The sequence below is a fragment of the Myodes glareolus genome, chromosome 19, assembly GCF_982192425.1.
Source record: "Myodes glareolus chromosome 19, mMyoGla1.1, whole genome shotgun sequence".
Taxonomy (NCBI): Eukaryota; Metazoa; Chordata; class Mammalia; order Rodentia; family Cricetidae; genus Myodes; species Myodes glareolus.
In genome coordinates, this window is record NC_142044.1 from 63,817,305 (window position 1) to 63,836,484 (window position 19,180).

The 19,180-nt window shown below is 42.8% G+C and overlaps 1 protein-coding gene across 6 annotated transcripts in view; it reads left to right on the plus strand.

The window, feature by feature from the left end:
- Tfcp2 (transcription factor CP2) overlaps positions 1-15,000 on the plus strand; it is a 45,850-nt gene extending 30,850 nt beyond the window's left edge. For all 6 annotated transcript variants that reach the window (XM_048446192.3, XM_085678607.2, XM_048446226.3 and 3 more), the window contains 7 exons: positions 208-256; positions 882-975; positions 1,875-1,965; positions 5,242-5,357; positions 6,292-6,434; positions 10,677-10,728; positions 13,417-15,000. In XM_048446192.3, coding sequence (XP_048302149.1) covers positions 208-256; positions 882-975; positions 1,875-1,965; positions 5,242-5,357; positions 6,292-6,434; positions 10,677-10,728; positions 13,417-13,454 — 583 coding nt within the window. In that variant the 3' untranslated portion in view covers positions 13,455-15,000. The remainder of the gene's footprint in view (positions 1-207; positions 257-881; positions 976-1,874; positions 1,966-5,241; positions 5,358-6,291; positions 6,435-10,676; positions 10,729-13,416) is intronic.
- The last annotated feature ends 4,180 nt before the right edge of the window (positions 15,001-19,180 follow it).

Sequence of the window (19,180 nt, forward strand, 5' to 3'; positions counted from 1 at the left end):
AAAATGTTTCAGTGACATAGTTTCTCCCTTTCCCTGAAATTTCTGAGTTAATCAGCACACAGCTGAAACACTGGGTCAGAGAATGTTTTCAGATAAAGTAGAGATCCTTTTAGCTCTCAACTTAAGAGTCACCATGACACAGAAGCAGGAGGTAATCTACAGAGTGTACCATGGACTCATCCTTTCATCTTCAATGTCTCTCCTTAGAAATGGCTCACCAAACCACCAGCCAGAGCCACCCCCTCCAGTCACTGACGTAAGTCTCAAGCAATGTCAGTTATCGTAATGTGCAGTGCTGTTGTGGTGACTGTGATTGCCAGATGCCAGTGGGCTAGCTGACTAGAGGCTGTTATTCACCCACGCTTACCGAATTTCAGCCAACTCGAAATTATCCTAGGGACCGAAACAAAATAAGTGCAAGCAGGACCTTGAAAGCTGTTGTGTTGGTTTGCTTGTTCTTAGCCAGACTCTGACTGTACATCACAGGCTGTCCGAGAACTCACTCTGCAGCTTGGACTGGCTTAGGATGCATAGTGGTCATCCTGCCTCAGCCTTGCAAGTGCTGGGATTACAGGTGTACCCTGCCCCAGCTGGCTGTTTCTTCTTTTTTTATGGATCTTATTGTATTGCCCAGGCTGGTCTAGTGTGAGCTGTAGGCTCATGTGATTTCCCATGTAGCTGCCACTACAGGATCCCTTGACTATGAAGATCTTATAGTTTGATAGTGAAATATCTTTATTATGGTTAGAGAAGACCCTGTGTGATAGAAACAGTTTCCAGACACTACCTGTGTGGTTGTAGAGTGCAGAAGTGATTGGTTATTTTATCTAATGAGGTAACAGGTAAACTATTCGCATACAAAAGAATGCATTCTCTTTCAGAACCTCTTGCCAACAACCACACCTCAGGAAGCCCAACAGTGGTTGCATCGAAACCGGTTTTCCACATTCACCAGACTCTTCACCAACTTCTCAGGTTAGATTAGTTTTTCTTTTTGCCTTCTCCAGCATGGGGTACTCATGTGCATTGTAGGGCCTTTTGGTGTACATGTGGTGTGCAGCGGTGTCTCAGTCTGTTTTTTCTGATAAAATGAATTTCATTAAACACTTTGAATTGGCTACGATTATACTGGGAGACTCTTAAAAAGAAGCAGCTTCGGGGTTGAAGAGATAGCACAGTGGTTAAGAACCCTGACTGCTCTTCCAGAGGACATGGGTTCAATTCCCAGCACCCACATGGCAGTTCACAACTGTCTGTAACTGCAGTTCCAAGGGACCTGGCACTCTTACAGAGACTTAAAATGCAGGCAAAACACCAATGCACACAAATATAAATAATTAAAAAAAAGAAGCAACTTTCAGTTTGAACTCATTTAAACCATAAAATGTTTATTCTGTATAGCACTTTTTAAATGGGTATTCCGTATAATACTTTATCAAGGGGCCTCTGTGTGCATCTGTGTAGGAACATATAGTTGATAAGATGTACCAATGAGAGCACTCTTTTATCATGTGTGTAAAAGAAAAATCCAGATGGAACCTACTAGGTAAGTACTAGTGCAGCAGTGTGTGAGGTGAAGCTGGGGAGGGGCTGGTCTGAGTCTGTCATACTATGGAAGGTGTTTCTGGCAGAAAAAGCAAGCGGCCTGTTTAGCACCCTGTCTGGTCAAAGCGGAGGGTTAAGTGGAAAAGTTAATTGGCTGAGGATTGAGACAGAAGATGAGGCAGAGGCCAGGTCACAAGGGCTTTGTCCACTGCAGAAGACTCTAACGGACTGCTGATGAGGTGTCCTCAAAGTAGAGTCCACTTTAAAAGTCACTTACGAAAGTAATTTTTGCCTTTATTGTTAACCTTTTTGTCCCGTATTTATTCCAGGGGCAGATTTATTGAAACTAACTAGAGATGATGTGATCCAAATCTGCGGCCCTGCAGATGGAATCAGACTTTTTAATGCATTAAAAGGCCGGTATGTGTTCTAAGATGCCAGTGGTTAAGATACCAGTCAGATTGGATTTCACATGAATTTACATTCTGGAATTTTTCACAATATTCTACACAGATAAATACATCTTGTCAAAACTTAAAAAAAAAAAAGAAGTTCTACCTGGGCAGTGGTGTGCACGCCTTTAATCCTAACACTCGGGAGGCAGAGGCAGGTGGATCTCTGTGAGTTCAAGACTACCCTGGTCTACAAGAGCTAGTTCCAGGACAGACTCCAAAGCTACATAGAAACCTTGTCTCAAAAATTCTAGTCTTGATCCAGTGAATTCAGTAGGTAAAGAGATGAAAGCACACGGAGGAAGTACTCGTTCTCAGAAGTTGTCCTTTGACTTCCACCCTCCACATGTACTCTGAGATGTGCCCCCACTACAAACACATAGACACACACTTGCACACAACATGCGTGCATGCTAAAGAAATCTTTTATTTCTTTTAAAAGAAAAAAAAACTTTATTAAAAAATCCCATTGTGTACCAAGTAAACATAAATGTAGAATATTATTTCTTACATTTGATCCAAATAACTCCTTGTGATAGGCAGTTCTCAGAGTGTCCAGGTCCTTTCCTTGGGTAAATAGTTAGTGTCTCTATGAGAAGACAGGCACTGTTGCAGGTTGTGGGGTACACTGATGACAGTGTGCCCATAGTGAAGAGCAGTAGGTGTTTTAGGTAGTGCTACGAGCTCTGAAAGGACACAGACAAGCTGCACGTGGCTCAGCTTATAGTTCAGGTCCTAGGATGAGGCAGGAAGACCAAGAGCTCAAGGCCATCCTTGACTGTGTAGCTTCAAGTTACCCTGGAGTACCAGAGACCATGTCTCAACAAAACGAACAAAATAAAGCAAGTTTGTGGTCTATAGAATATGCTGATGTAGTTAGAAAGGACACTGTGGAGAGAGAGTGTGTATATATTTAAGTTCCAGATCAGCTATGTAGTGTGAAACCCTGTCTCAAGAGAAAAAAGGGTCATCTTAATCCTTTTTGAGATGGGGGGGGGGTTGTTTTATTTTTTTGGTTTTTGTTTGTTTGTTTGATTGGTTTTTTGTTTTTTGAGACAGGGTTTCTCTGTAGTTTTGGGGCCTGTCCTGGGACTAGCTCTTGTAGACCAGGCTGGCCTCGAACTCACAGAGATCCGCCTGTTTCTGCCTCCCGAGTGCTGGGATTAAAGACGTGCGCCACCACCGCCCGGCTCTATTTTTTTGTTTTTAAATGTTTCTTATTTTTTATTTTTTTGAATTTGCTGTGTAGCCTAGTTAGCCTTGGACTCAGAGCTTCCAGCCCCAACCATGTAAGTGATGGGATTACAGGCATGTAGTATCATGTTTGGCTTAGTAATAATAATTGATAGGGGGAAAATTAGATCAGTGATAACAGAATCGAATCAGTGAATAAATAAATTATGAAGAATTTGTATCTCTATACCTCACAAACATAATGCATTGAACTGACTGTAGTCTCGGAAATTTTGTTTTTGAAACACAGTCTCATATGACTCAGGTTGGCCTCAACCTCTGTATGAATCTGAGGATAAAGCTTTGAGTTCCTAGTCTCCCTTTATCTTCTGACACTGAAGTTACAGGAATGTGCTGCCACCCTGGCAGTTTTGGAAAACTTAAAGGAAAGTGTGTTAGTCAGGGTTTCTGTTGCTGTGAGGAGACACCATGACCATGGCAACTTTTATAAAGGAAAAACATTTAATTGGGGTGGCTTAGAGTTCAGAGGTTCAGTCCATTATCATCATCATGTCAGAGAATATGGATGTGTGCAGCAGACATGACGCTGGAGTAGTAGCTGAGAGTCTTACATCTCATTTTGCAGGCGACAGGAAATGGTCTCAGTGTCACACTGAGTGAAGCTTGAGCAAGAGACCTCAAAGCCCGCCCCTAAGTGACACACTTCCTCTAACAAGGCCACACCTCCTAATAGTGCCACTCCCTTTTGAGGACCATGTTTCTTTCAAACCACCACAGAAGGAGATAAAAATTCAAGGGTTAAGGGCAAGAGAGATGGTTCAGAGTTCAGCGTGTTTCCTGCTCTTCTAGAGAACCTGTGTTTGGTTCTCAGCACCCACATTGGGTGGCTCACAATTACCTGGAACTCCAGCTCCAGGAGATCTGAAGCCCTCTCCTGGTCTCTGTGGGCATACAGATACAGACACACACACACACACAATTTTTAATTCAAGCATGAACTTGGAGAGATGGCCTAGTGGTCAGAAATTGACCCAAGGAAAGAAGATTTTTCAAAGACTGGGGCTGTAGCTCAGCGGAAAAACCTTTGCCTCACATGTGCAAAGCCCTGGGTTCAATCTCTAATGCAACAAAAATAAATATAATAGGTAATAGAAATGAGAATTTAAAAGTTAGTAACAGATCCTTTATTTTTAAGGGTGTTATCTAAGAAGTGTTTAGAAATGGAAAAGAACGAGGTGACCAGATGAAGAAGTGCTGAGAGTAAGTGGGAGGGAGAGAGGCTGCTCGGGCAGGTGGGCAGGCGCTAGGGAAGATGAGATCATCCACTTTACTGTGCAGTGTTTCCCTCTCTCTCTCCCTCCCCCCCCTCCCTCTCTCTCTTCCTCTCTCTCTCCCTCACTCCCTCCATCCCTCTCTCTCTCCCCCTCCCTCTCTCTCTTTCCCTCTCTCTCAAGTGACAAGCGCTTTACCAACTGAGCCATCTTGCCCGTCATATATTAGTATTTTTAAGTAAAGATTATATCTAGAACCTGACCCTTACATAAAACGGTGACTCTTACATTTTGAATATTTCTAACCATAACTCCAAAACTCACAAACTCGGTTGACTGTAGGCACTACATTGTCATGCAAAGAAACAATAGTCAAAGTCAGTGAAGAAATCTTGGGAGAATGAGGAGCCTCAATTGCCAGGTCTAAGCTAACATTAGTGTTCTCTTCCCCTCTCTTCCTACTTTTCCTCTTCTACCCTTTCCCTTTCAATGCTGAGAGCAGAGCCCAGGGCCTTAAACATGCCAAGCCAATAGTCTAATACTGAGCCACAATTCTAACCCCAAGTCTAACTTCAGGGAGAGCAGAATTTCGAAGCTTAAATGGTATCTCTTGTTGGAACCAGTCAGCTTAATCAACAGAGCCCACCACTGAGATGAGGAAGCAGCACTAATAGAGTTCCTCTCTGCTCTGCTCGGTGACGTAGGACTCAGATCTACCTGTCTGCGTGCTTACAATGGGAAGGCAGTGGAAAGCCGACAGTCCTTTTCTTCCCTCACAGGATGGTGCGTCCACGGCTAACCATCTATGTCTGTCAGGAATCATTGCAGTTGAGGGAGCAGCAGCAGCCACCACAACAGAAGCAGGAAGATGGAGATTCCAATGGTACTTTCTTCGGTAGGTTGTTCTAGGCAGACCCGCACAGGTAGGGAGAAAGAAGTGATGACTCATGGGCAGGTGTAATAGAGTTTAGAACAGTTCAGCATTAGAGTTCTGGAAGTAATAGCAATTGCCCACATTTATTGAGCTCATAATCTATGCCAGGTGCTATTCCAGTACTTTTTATATGCTTATATAGTGATATTTTATTTGCATTTTATTAAATAAAACTTGCCTGAAGACCAGAGAACAAAGCTAGCTACAACTAGTCAGCCATACAGGCCAGGGAATGGTGGCACACACCTTTAATCCCAGGACTCAAGGCCACCCTGAGCTACAGGAAAGTGAATCAATCTAATAGAGAAACAGAGGTCACGACTTTGATCCCAGCACTAGAGAGGAATATAAGGCACGAGTTCAGTGCAGTCTTGGTGCAGTCTGAGGATTCATGGAGACAGGATCTCGCCCTTTCGGTCTGCAGAGTTGGTAGAGGTGAAAGATATCTGTAGTGGTTGGCTGCTTTGCTTTTCTGGTCTTCAGCTTGAACCCCAATATTTGTCTCTGGGCTTTTTTGTTTGTTTTTTTGAGACAGTGTTTCTCTATGTGACCCTGGTGTCTTGGAACTCGCTCTGTAGACTAGGCTGGTCTCGAACTCACAGAGATCCTCCTGCCTCTGTTTCCCGAGTGCCGAGATTAAAGGTGTGCGCTACCACCTGGCTATGCTTGAATTCTTAAAACCAGTAATGTCTATCGTGCTGTAGATTTTCTCTCCCCCAGTCTTTAGAAAAAGGAAAGGACTAGATTTTTTGAGTAACTTGTCCTAGTTCACATTGAAAAGGGGCAGTGGAGGCAGGGTCTGCAGGCCGGCTGTGTGATGTGTGGGTCTCTAAAACAAGCAGCCACCTGCAGGTGCCGTCGGCCTTTGCACTGACTGCTGTGCTTTCTTTTGCAGTGTACCATGCTATCTATCTAGAAGAACTGACAGCTGTTGAATTAACAGAAAAAATTGCTCAACTTTTCAGTATTTCTCCTCACCAGATCAGCCAGATTTACAAGCAAGGGCCAACAGGGATCCATGTGCTCATCAGTGATGAGGTCAGTTTCTCAGTCCTGTTGAGTTACCTGCTGTACCCTAGTTTGTGACGGCACCAAGACCAGAGTACTCTGCCAGGGTTGGACTCTGTTTTCTACTGAAAGGTTTAGCTTTTTAATTTTAATTCTTTTAAAAATTTAACAGACATGGTCTTGCAATTTTGGCCCGACGGACCCTGAACTTGTGGGTTCACATGATCCTCCTGCCTCAGCATCCTTAGTTTTGTTGTTGCTTACCTCCTAATTTTTAAAAATTATGTTTAAATTTGGGGGTGTTGATGCACCCCTGTAGCCCCAGCACAAAGAGAAGTAGAGGCAAGAAAATCATGAATACAACTTCATCTCTATGTAGTAAGTTCAAGGCCCACCTGGTATACATGAAATGGTGACTCCCCCTCCCTCCTCAAAAACAGACAAAACCAAAATCTGGTGAGGGAGAGGTGGCTCAGCAGTTATAAGTACTTGCTGCACAAGTGTGAGGATAAGAGTTCAGATCCCAGCACCATGTTTTGTTTTTGTTTCTTTTAAAGATGGCTGTGCTCATCCTCCATGTGCTGTCACCCTAGCACAGGAGGGTCGCTGGAGCTTGTGCTCTGCCAGCCCAGCTGATGGGACCAGATCGTGGAGTGAGCTCCAGGTTCAGTGAGATTCTTTAGAAAATAAGGTGGGCAGTGATAGAGGACACCTGATACTAGAGTTTGCCTCTGTGTGATTATATATTCATACACGTGCGCGTATATATCATATATACACCACACATACATATGCACCTCATACACATGCATGTGTGCATGCGGGTGCGCACACGTGCACACACACAAAACCATGTATCCTTTGCACATTTTTAGGTCAACTTAAAAAAGTTTGAACAATTACAAGTTTTCTCACTTGAGTAAAAAATGTCATTCCTAGACACACACACAGCCCATTTTAAAATGGCGTTAGGGAGATGGCTCAGTTGGTAAAAAGCTTGCTGAACAGATGTTAGGGCCTGAATTGGGATCCCCCACTACCCATGTAAAGCCAGTCATGAGCTCCAGGACCTGCTGGTTTACTGGCACATGCCACTATGCTCAACTTTTATGTGGGTTCTAGGAATTAAAACTCAGGGCCTTACTCACAGGCCACAGCAAGCACTTTACCACTGACTTAACCGTTGCTCCTGCCTCTTGATAGCCAAGGATGGTTTTAAACTTCTGATCCTCCCACCTCTGCTTCCCTGTTGCTGGGATTATAAATGTGTGTTAGCCTGACTTCCACAGAGTTGTTTTTGTTTTGTTTTTAAATGGGGTGTGTGTGTGTGTGTGTGTGTGTGTGTGTGTGTGTATGAGATCAGAGGAGGGTGTCCAGTCCTCTGGAGCTGCTGTTACAGGTAGTTGTGAGCTGCCTAATGGTGGTAGGAACTGAACCCAGGTCCTCTGGAAAAACAACAAGCACCCTTAACCACTCTCTAGTCCTCCCGTAGTTTTTAAATTTACGTTTTTATGCTTGAAAATCCCAATTTTTGTCCTGCTGTACTTCCTTGAAACAAAAATTTGTTTAATCTAAATAACTTGCTTCAATACAAGTTGAAAACTTATTTCTTCTTAATAGAATTATCATCAGTTACAGAGATGATCAAAAACAAGAAGTAGGTATTTATAAAATATCAAGTTAGAGGGTTGAAGTACAGCTCAGAGGTAAACATGCTTGGCATGTGTACAAGGCATTGAATTTAATCCTTAAAACCTCAAAAGAGGAGAAAAAGAATTATACATGCATCTCTTATGGGGGTTCTGTTTTTGATTTTTAAGATGGGATCTCATGTATGGCAGGCTGACTTCAAACTCACCATACACTTAAGAATGATCTTGAAGCCAAGGCAGTGGTGGCACACACCCTTAACCCCAGTACTCGGGAGGCAGAGACAGGCAGATTTCTATGAGTCCAAGGCCAGCCTGGTCTACAAGAGCTAGTTTCAGGACAGGCTCCAAAGCTTTTCCCTGTTTAAAAAAGTAAAAAGCAAAACAAACAAAAAAGAATGATCTTGAACTCCTGCCTCCATGTTGCAAATGCTGTGATTACAGTGTGCACTAGCATGCTCAATTGTGCAGTGCTGAGGTCAAACCTACGGCTTAATGCATGCCAGACCATTACTATACCAGCGAGGCCTCATCCATCTATTAGAGATACTGATGAAATCACCCAGTTCCCTTTGCCCGTGCTATACATGCTTAATTAGTCTGTAGTTGAATGCTGCCCCCGAATTGTGAAAATGGCAACAGTTCTGTCCCACTTTCCGCTCTGGATAGAAGCCCCGTGAACTTGATTTTCCTACATTGAGAGACAGGGATGGATAGTGCATTGGACTTTTAGAAGCAGGAATGGATGGGGTTTTGCTAGAACAGAATCACTGAATTTGGTTTTTTTTTAATTTCTTAGTTATGTACCAAAAATTATATAATGATATTGCTTCAGCATCATCCATCTTTTTGTTTTGTGTTGGTTTGGTTTTGGGTTTTGCTTTTTCAGAACAGGGTTTCTGCCTCTGCCCTCCGAGTGCTGGGATTAAAGGTATGCGCCACCACTGCCTGACTCAAGCCATCCATCTTTTGACAACTGTGGTTGGGTCACTCAAGTTGGACACTGACACTCACATGTAGAGGAAGGTATTTGGAAGTTGGAGATCTGGAAGTCAGGTCTCCTATATGAGCCTGTTAATATCTTTGTACCTCTTACAAAGTCTTGGGGTTCATCCAAAGAAGTGCATGTTCCACATTACAAACCATTGTTGTAGATGGCCTACAGGAGGAACTTACCAAACCCAGCTTTTATGAGAAGGTCTCACACCCTGGAGCTCTCTCAGCAGCTGTGGTTTCCTGCATAAAGCTGGGCCTGGCACATTTTGTCATGGAGTTAGGAGCCTGTCTTGTAAACAAACCCTGTGATAGGACCACAGAGACTACAAAGGAGTGTTTTAGCCTTTAATCCCAGTTCTCTGGAGATAGGGGCATGAGGATCCCTAAGTGAGGCCAGCCTGGTCTACAGAGTGAGTTACACAGAGAAACCCTATCTCAGGGGAGAAAAAAAAATAAGTAAAAAGAAAGGAGTGTCTTTGTTTTTGTCTTTTGAAATGCTGGAGTTGAGCCTAGAGGCCAGGACAGGCATGCCTGGTAGGCAAACACTCAGGGCTGGAGTCTGCCCTCCTTTGCTTTTTGAGACAATTTCACTCTGCAGCTCAAACAGCCCTGGATTTGTGATTCTCCTGGAGAAAGACTTCCTTTTCAGTCCCTGGAAACTGTGCTGACCTCATCGGCGCTCCCTGGACACTGACCACCTAGAGAAAAGGTGTCTGCAGCAGTAGCACAGCGCGGGAGCAGGGCTGCAGGTAGCAGCGCCGCTTGAGGGGCCACTTCACTCTCCATCAAAGGTGGAGTCTGGACAGAGGCTGGAAGAGGGCTCAGTGGTTTAGAGCTTTCGTTGCTCTGTGAGAGAACCTAAGTTCAGTTCTGGGCACTCAGATGTTAGCTCACAACCTACTGCTACTCCACTTCCAAGGGATCTGATACCTTCTTCTGACCTCTGCAGGGGTCAGGCATGCATGCGGTTCACAGACAAGGATACAGGAAAAATGATCAGCTATGTAAAATAAATAATTCTTTTGAAATAAAGGAATCTGACTCCTTTGGCCATGCTCCCCAAACCCTTCTGAGGTTAGAGCTCTTTTGAGGCAGCTGCTGCTCTGGACTGCTTAAAGGATGTTCTTCGCCTTTCTTCAGGGCTGTGGAGCAGAAAGAGGTCTGACTTGAGGTGGAAGTTAGTACATTTATCTCCTACCATGACTTGTTCAGCACCACATTTTCCAAATGCTTTGTTTCTTTTGCTATTGATTTTGAAGGAAGGCTCAGGTAAAGCTATTTTAGCTTAAAAATAGACTAGTTTGTAAAGTTATGATTTATTTTGAAAAATTTTTGGATTTTAGACATTGCCAGTACCTTCCAAAGTAAGTGATATTAAGGCAGTATTCAGAGTTAGTTGTTCTGACTTATGGAATTTATGGATTTTTTAATTTGAAGCTTGCTGACTAATGGATATCTTTAAGCTAACTAGAGCTACAGTGTTTTTCTTATACTGGTCAAAAGCTTAGTTATAAAATTTTACACTATCAGAAGAAATAAAAGAGCTTAATTTCTACTTCAGGACAATGTCATGAAAAGCCTCATGTGAAAAGAAACATTGATCAGCAAATCTTGTTGCTTTTTTCAGATGATACAGAACTTTCAGGAAGAAGCCTGCTTTATCCTGGACACAATGAAAGGTAATAAAATACTAAAACATGCTTTAACACTTATTGTCTGTTTACGTGTGTATGAGATGGGTTATCATGTGCCATGGCACACACAGATCATATGACAACCTATAGAAGTTGGTTCTGTCCTTCCACCTTGTGGGTTCTAGGAACCAAACTCAAGTCATTAGATTTGGCAGCAAGTACCGTTACCCCACTGAACCTTATAGTCAACCCAAAATAAGTACAAGAGAGTGAGTACATGCATCTTGGTAAACATGCATGTGTTGAGCCAGAGGACGGTCTCAGGTAGTGTTACTTAGGCACTAGCCACCTATTTTAAATTTATTTTTTCTATTTTAATATAAATCTATTAAAATTATAAAGTGTTATTTTTACATGTATAGCTGTTTTGCCTGCATGTATATCTGTGCACCACATGTGTTCAGTGTCCTGAGAGGCCAGAGAAGGGCCTCAGATGCCTTGGACGAGAGTTGGAAATCTGTGAGTTGCTGTATGGGTGCTGAGAATTGAACTACATTTCTCTAGAAGAGCAGCCAGTGCTTAAACCACTGAGATATCTCTCTAACCCCCCTTTAGAAACATTATTTATTTTGTGTATGTGCCTGAGTATATGTAATGTGCACCATGTATTAACAGGGGGGCTGTGTTGGTCAAAACGGGAATTAAAAACTGTTCTGAGCTGCCATATGGATGCTGGAAACCAAATCCAAGTCAACAAGTGTTCTTACCACTGAGTTCCAGTTCCATTGGGTTTTTGTTTTGTTTTTTGCTTTGTTTGTTTGTTTTGGTACAACCTCTCTTACTGGCCCAGACCTTGCCAAGAAGGCTAGACTGACTGCCATTAGAGATGTGTCTCTACCTTCCCAGCACTCTGACTAAATGCACTCAGCACCATCAGTACAGGACATTTTTTATATTTGTTCTGGGAATCAAGTACAGCACTTTATTCGTTAGCTCCACAGCCCCCTTTGTAAGGAATTTTAAAGGTTTTCCAGACTAGGGTTTTAACTTAGCATACACAAGACCTTGGTATGAATTCTAGTTCTTAAACAACAAAAAGATCTTTAATGTTTTACCTTTGTGAGGTAAAGTAGACAAACTTTTTTTTTTATTTTAATGTGGTCTGCATTTCATTTAATGAAATGCAGGCTGACTTCAGACTAGGAAACTCCTAACTCAGCCTCCCTGGTGCTTGGATTAGAGGCATGTGCATCGCTCCCGGTTGCATATTTTCTTCCCTAAGAGGGAGATGGGAAGAGTGTTTGGAGAGAAGCTTGGTTATTGTTCTCTCTGTGAAGCGGCTTCCTGACATTATTTGAGGAAAGCATACTTGGCAGCACTACCATTCTCTTTCAGCTTCCCTTAGCAAAGGAGGAAATCCAGGTGTGTTGTTTTTATTACACATACTTATTCATTACGGTAAGGCCCCATTCTGGTAAGCCCAGTATAAGTTGAAAATGCTGAAAATCAATAATGCTTAATGCCAGCACTCAGCAGAAAAGGCAGTGCAATCTTGGTGAGTTTGAGGCTAGCCCCATCTACATAGTTAGTTCCAGGACAGCCAAGGCTACATAGAGAGACCCTTTGATCCCTCTCCCCCCAAAGAAGAGTATTTAAAAGCCATGTGTAGTGACACAAACCTGAAATCCCAGCACTTAGGGAGTGGAGGCAAAAGAATTATGAGTTCAGCGTTATTCTCTATGTAGTGAGTTTGAAACAAGCCTGGACTATGTAAGATCCTCTCTCAGAAACAAATAAGCAGGGCCTGAAGAGGTGGCTCAGAGGTTAAGAGTGTTTACTGCTCTTGGGGAAGACCCAGGTTTGGTTCCCAGCCCACATACTATGTGGATAATAATTGTCTATGGCTACAGTTCAAGGGGGTCCAACACTTTTGGCCTTAGAGGGCACTTCAGGTACACATGTGATGCACATACATGCATGTAGGCAACACATACACACACAAAATAAAAATAAAAACTTTAAAAAATAAAGTAACCCTTTAAAACAAATAAATAGAAAGCATAGAAGAGCTGCGGGATGGCACCCAGCCTGATGACTGGGGTTCAGTCTCTAGAACTCATGTAGTGAAAGAGAAGAACCAACTCCCACAAATTGTTCTCTGACCTCCAAGTGCATGCGTGCCATGGCACACACACCCCAAAAATAAAAAAGTGTAATTATAAATATTTGTAAAGCATTTAATAGGCCTAATCTTTCTAGTGTTATTGCTTTGCAACATAGTACATTGTAGAATACCAATGTTTCATCTTGGTGAGCGTGTTTGATGTAAACTGCCTCGTTCTGTGTATCTCTGGCCCAGGAAAAGTGTAAGATTGATACCTTTACTTTACCTGCTCCTGCCTCCTGCAGAGTGGGAACCAAGGTCTGTGCCACCACACCTGGCCATCCGATTTGACTCTGTATTCTCTCACACAAGATAATTTTCTTCCTTACTGTTCTAAAGGTGGCTAAAGAGCACCCCTTCTTGCTAGGCCGTGGTTTGACACACTCAGGAGGCAGAGGTAGGTGGATTTCAGTGAGTTTGAGGTCAATCTGGTCTACAGAGTGAGTTCCGGGACTGCCAGGGCTACACAGAGAAACCCTGTCTCGAAAACAACAGCAACAACAACAAAAAAATAAAAACAAAGAAAACAAACAAACAAAACTCACTCTTCTCTCCCATCTTTTTTACAGCAGAAACCAGTGATAGCTATCACATCATTCTGAAGTAGGAGGAGCATTCCACATCTGCTGGCTGCTGCTTCCGTCCTCTTGACGACTGCCCTTTGAAGGGGACATGACTAGACACTGAAGGTCTTCTGTGAATGGTGGGAGGGGGCATGCTGGGTGACCAGGCCCTAAAGTGGAATTCCAGCCCCCTGTATTGGCCCAAGCAGTATGGCACCCTCAGATCCTGCCAGACATGAAGTTGAGCAGCAATCTGCTTAGTTTCTGGTCCCTGTTGGATACCAATATGAACTTCCGTCATTAGGGTGTAGAGGGCAGGGGAATGGCGTGACGTTTAATGGAAAGAGTTTAATCTTGTGATATAGAGCTCTTGTCATTTTTATTTTCTTTTGTTTGTTTTTGTTTTCATTTTGTTTTGTTTTTTGAGACAGAGTTCCTCTGTATAACAGCTCTTTGTCCTGGAACTTTCTCTTTAGACCGGGTTGGCCTCAAATTCACAGAGATCTGCCTGTTAGGATTAAAGGCATGCATCACACCTCCCTGCCATTTTTCTAGTATAAACGTGAACATGTGTATTCATGAAACTTAAGTTATCAATCTCTTTTGTATCGAGCATATTGTCAGCTCTGATTTGTTCCCTTGTTTTTTGTTTGTTTTGTGGAGTGTGGGGGACAGTGGTCCATGTTCTTGCGTCTACTCTCAAGTGCTGGGATTATAAACATTTGCCACCTTGCCTGTTTCTACAGTGCTGGGCTTGAACCAGAGCCTCACAGTGCTAGGCAAGTACTCCAACTAAGCTGCAACAGGCGCTTCCCTTTATGTTAGGACAGGCGGCTAGCAGTGGCGCTCTTGGGCCTGTCATCTGATGTCCCGCCCCAAGGAGTGCCGCTCTTCCTTGTCTGTGCTCACCATCATTTTTTCCTAGGGCTCTGTGGAAACTGATGAGTTAGTCAGTCAAGAAAGGAGGACATCCCTAAGTAATGATAATCAAGACCTGAAAACCAGACAGGTGCCTGTGACCACGAACCTCAAGCACAGAGCGGGAGGCGGGAGAGGCCTGAGTGTCTCTGACTCCCGGAGCTCCTTGTCCTTGACTGGCGATCTCACACTGTGTGTTTATAAATGAGTTATTCCAGTCTCACTTTTCCTTCCGTCTTATTTTGGCATAGTGTTCTTTAAACACTAAGCTTTACAAAAAATACATACTTTTCCCATTCAGACTCATGCTGTGTCTATGTTCTGCCTTCCAAATGACCGTATGTCTGTGTACATGTGTAGAATTGTAAAGTATTAGGGGTCTTTTTGTTTTGTTTTGTTTTTTGAGACAGGATTTCTCTGCATAATCCTGGCTGTCGTGAAATTCACTCTGTAGACCAGGCTGGCCTACACAGAAATCCCCCTGCCTCTGCCTCCAGTGCTGGGATTAAAGGCGTGCATCATCACCACCTGGCCACATATAAAGTTTTATTCAGAAATTTCCTCAAATTTTGCTGAGATGAACAAAGATAATGTTACAAGATTCTGTATTGGATTTGAATTTATGTGTGTATGTTTTTGAAGCATTTGATAAAGATTACATACACACACACAGCGTTTTGTTGGTGTTCATTAAAATCAACCTGTAATGTGGTTTCTAATTTTTTCTGGTTTGAAACCTGAAAATTACTAACACTGATGCAAACAGCTTGACTTTTCTAGTGAATGATTACCCGGTATCCCGTTTTGAGGTGACATTTCTAGTTGTGTTATGGAGGGCTGGTTCCCAGTCAGTCCCAACCCTGTCAGGATGGTGAGTGGAAGAGCTGAACTAGGTGGGTGACTCCAGTGGCACACTCGGTACACAGCCCAGGCTGTTCATAGACTCAGCCTCACACAAGCTGAGACTCAAGATGTTTGACACCATGCCTGAACTTGAACTGGTAACTTAAGGTTCCTTCCAAATTCATGATTCTCATTTTTGTGAAGTACAGATGATGCATATAATTCTATTAACATTAATCATAATTTATGTGTTCTAATATTTATTTGAAGTTAGTTTTTATTGGAGTAATCTTCAAAATTATAGAAGTGAATTTACATACTATTGTAGTTTTAGATTTTATTTATTTATTTATTTATTTATTTATTTATTTATTTATTTATTTTTTGAGACAGGGTTTCTCTAACTTTGGAGCCTGCCCACTGCAGGTTTGTTTTGTTCCTTAAGGCTAAGATAGCCTGAAACTGCAACCGGAGACTATGAATGGTCTGGGACTTGCATGGACCCTCTGTCTCTTCCGCCCATATTCTGGGGTTCATCCCCAGTGTCACACCTGGGACAGATCTCTAAAGACCAGAAACTCCCTTGGGCTTTTTTAAAATCCCCCTTCCAATGGTGTGGCAAGTCCATCTGTCTCTGTGTTGCTTTTCTTAGTTAATGAATAAAGAAATTGCCTTGGCCTGTTGATAGAGCAGAACTTAGGTAGGTGGGGAAAACTGAACTGAATGCTGTGGAGTCAAGAGACACCATGGATCCACTGCCAGAGATATATGTGCTGGAACTTTGCTAATAGGCCATGACCTTGTGGTGATATACAGATTAATAGAAATGGGTTAAATTAAGATGTAAGAGTTAGCCAATAAGAAGTTAGAGCTAATGGACCAAGCAGTGATTTTATTAATACAATTTCTGTGTGGTTATTTTGGTTCTGGGCAGCAGGGACAAACAACTGGCCTCTCCTTCTATATTCCAAGGTATTGCTATGCCTTGCTGTGTAACTGATAAGGCTTAGTGATAGAACATTGTGATTACTTACAAAATTACAATATTCCATTATTGGCCTTTTCAGTTAAATGAGAAATTTCAATTTTTCCATTGTAAAAATCATATTTATAATTATTAAATATGGATAATAAGGTTATAACTTTTTCTTTTCTCCTAGTTCTACTCTAAAGAGGTGGCCATTGACTGTGGGTGGTTTTCTCATCTCAACACCCAGGAAACAGACACAAGGCTGCATGATAGGACTGTCTTAACTTTCTTTTATTGCATGGCAACACATCATGGCCAGGACAACTTGTAAAAGAAAGCCTTTAATTTGGGGCTCACCATTCCAGAGGGTTAAAGTCCATGGCCGTCATGGCAGGGAGCGTGGCAACAGGCAGGCAGACGTGGGGCTAGAACCATAGTTCAGAGCTTTCATCTGATCCCCAAGCAGGAATCACTGAGAGAGAGCTAACTGGGAATGGTGTAGGCTTTTGAAACCTCAAAGCTACCGCCAGTGACACAGCTCCTCCAGTAAGGCCACACCTCCTAATCCTTCCCAAACAGTGTCACTGACTGGGGACCAAACACTCAAACATACATGCCTGTGGAGACAATTCTCATTCAAGTCACAGAGACCTTATCTCAAAATTTAAAAAAAAATTAAGATTAAATCATTACAAGAAATTTTTCCTCAACACATTTATGCACATACATAAATCTCAGAGACTCTGATAATCCATGATTTAGCTTTAGTGCTTAACGTCTTGAACGTCTTTCTATACTAGAATCGCTAGTTCTATATTATTGTTTTGCAGAGTGACTTCTCCATGCTCCTGGGCACCTACTTTCCCAGCTCTGTAACCTCTATTCCCACCTCTATTGTTGTGGGTCCCTCTTCTCCTTCTAAGTAAACCTCTAATTCTGAGTGGAAGGTTGAGTTTTCGGCTTGTTTGTTTTTGGTGGTTTTCTTAGGAGTAGATTCAGGATGCCATTTAAGTTAAACACATTTGGAAAGATTTCCTTCATGCATGTTTGCACACATCTCAGATATATTCTCGAAGCAAGATTCGATGGTGACTGGAGGTAAAATGGGAACTCCAGGAAGCTTTGCATCCAATCCCTGGCACCACCTACAACCAGGGAGGCATACCTGTTCTCCTAGCACTTGAAAATGGAGCCAGAAGGGTGAAAGCTCCAATGCAGCCAGTGTTTGAGGTAATTCTGCGCTCAAGTGACAGCCTGCTTTATATTTATGTGACTGATGATTGATATATTAAAGTTTAAACATCCCATTCAAATGAGAATGTGACAAATTAAATCATATTCTGTTTGACTCAATATTGTCTATATTTTCTCTTGAAATAGAATGGGAAGACCAGGTGGTGGTGGTACACACTTTTAATCCCAGCACTTGGGAGGCAGAGGCAAGCAGATCTCTGTGAGTTTGAGGCCAGTCTGATTTACTGGAGTTAGTTCCAGGACAGGCTCCAAAGCTACAGAGAAACCCTGTCTCAGGGGGAAAAAAAGGGGGGATCCTTTTAGAAATATATGTATAAAAACATAATAGTGAAATGGGACTTACGGGGAAATAAAAGGGAGAAGTGGGCCATTAGAGGGCTCTTTGGTTTTTCGAGACAGGGTTTCTCTGTAGCTTTGGAGCCTGTCCTGGAACTAACTCTTGTAGACCAGGCTGGCCTCGAACTCATTATAGGGCTCTTTAAGAGTTGTTAGTCTTGGTTAGGGTCACTAACTAAGACTGTATTGCTATATTATTATTATATTGCTATAATAAAACACCATGACCGAAAGCAAGTTGGGGAGGAAAGGGTTTATTTCCCCAATCACTGTTTGTTGTCAAAGGAAATTGGGACAGGAACTCAAACAGGTCAGGAACCTGGAGACAGGAGCTGATGCTGAGGCCATGAAAGGGAACTGCTTATTGGCTTGCTCCCCATGATGTTCTCAGCCTGCTTTCTTACAGAACCGAGCACTAGGGGCTGGAAAGTTGGCCCAGCAGCCAAGAGTACAGGCTGCACTTCCAGAGGTCCTGAGTTCAATTCCCAGTAACCACATGGTGCCTCACAACCATCTATAGTGGGATTTGATGCCCTTTTGTGGCATAAAGGTGTACATGTAGAGAGAGTACTCATATACATAAAATAAATAAATCTTTGAAAAAAATAGAACCCAGGACTACAAGCCCAGGGATGATGGCCCCACCCACAGTAGACTGAGCCCTACCCGGTAAATCACCAATTAAGAAAATGCCCTACAAACTTGCCTACAGTTTGGTCTTACGGAGGCATTTTGTTACTTGAGGCTCCCTCTTTTCCGATGACTCTAGCTTGTGTCGAGTTGACATAAACTGTCCAGCATTATCACTAAGTGCATTGATTGTTAGTAATAAGGTTTCCGACTTTTATGGCCCAGTAAGAATGTTTTTCCAGGGACAGCAGGGTCAGCATATGCCGCCCCTCCAGCACCCTCGTGGTGACTTCAGCTGTCAAACTCCAATTCTGGGGTCAGCCTGGGAACCGTGTTCAGTGATTAAGGGCACTTGCTGTGCTTACAGAGGACTGGGGCTTCATTTCCAGCACTCACATCGTAGACCACAACCATTTGTATATAACTCCAGCCATAGGGGATCTGATGTCCTCTTCTGACCTCTGTGTGTGTGTATACATGCTGGCAACCCCATAAACATAAAATAAAAATCCTGAAAAATGATTTTTAAAGGTTTTTTGTTGTTTTTGTTTTTCGAGGCAGGGTTTCTCTGTAGCTTTGGAGCCTTTCCTGGAACTAGGTCTTGTAGACCAGGGTGGGCTCAAAGTCGCAGAGATCTGCCTGCTCTGCCTCCCGAGTGCTGGGATTAAAGGCGTGTGCCACCAGCGACCGGCCTAAAGTATATTTTAAAAAGAGAATGTTCATGTAAATGATTAAGAAACCATTTAGCTGGGCATGGTGGCACACATCTCTCCTTTCACAGCAAGCACTTCACTGACAGCTATCTCCCCAGCCTTCCTT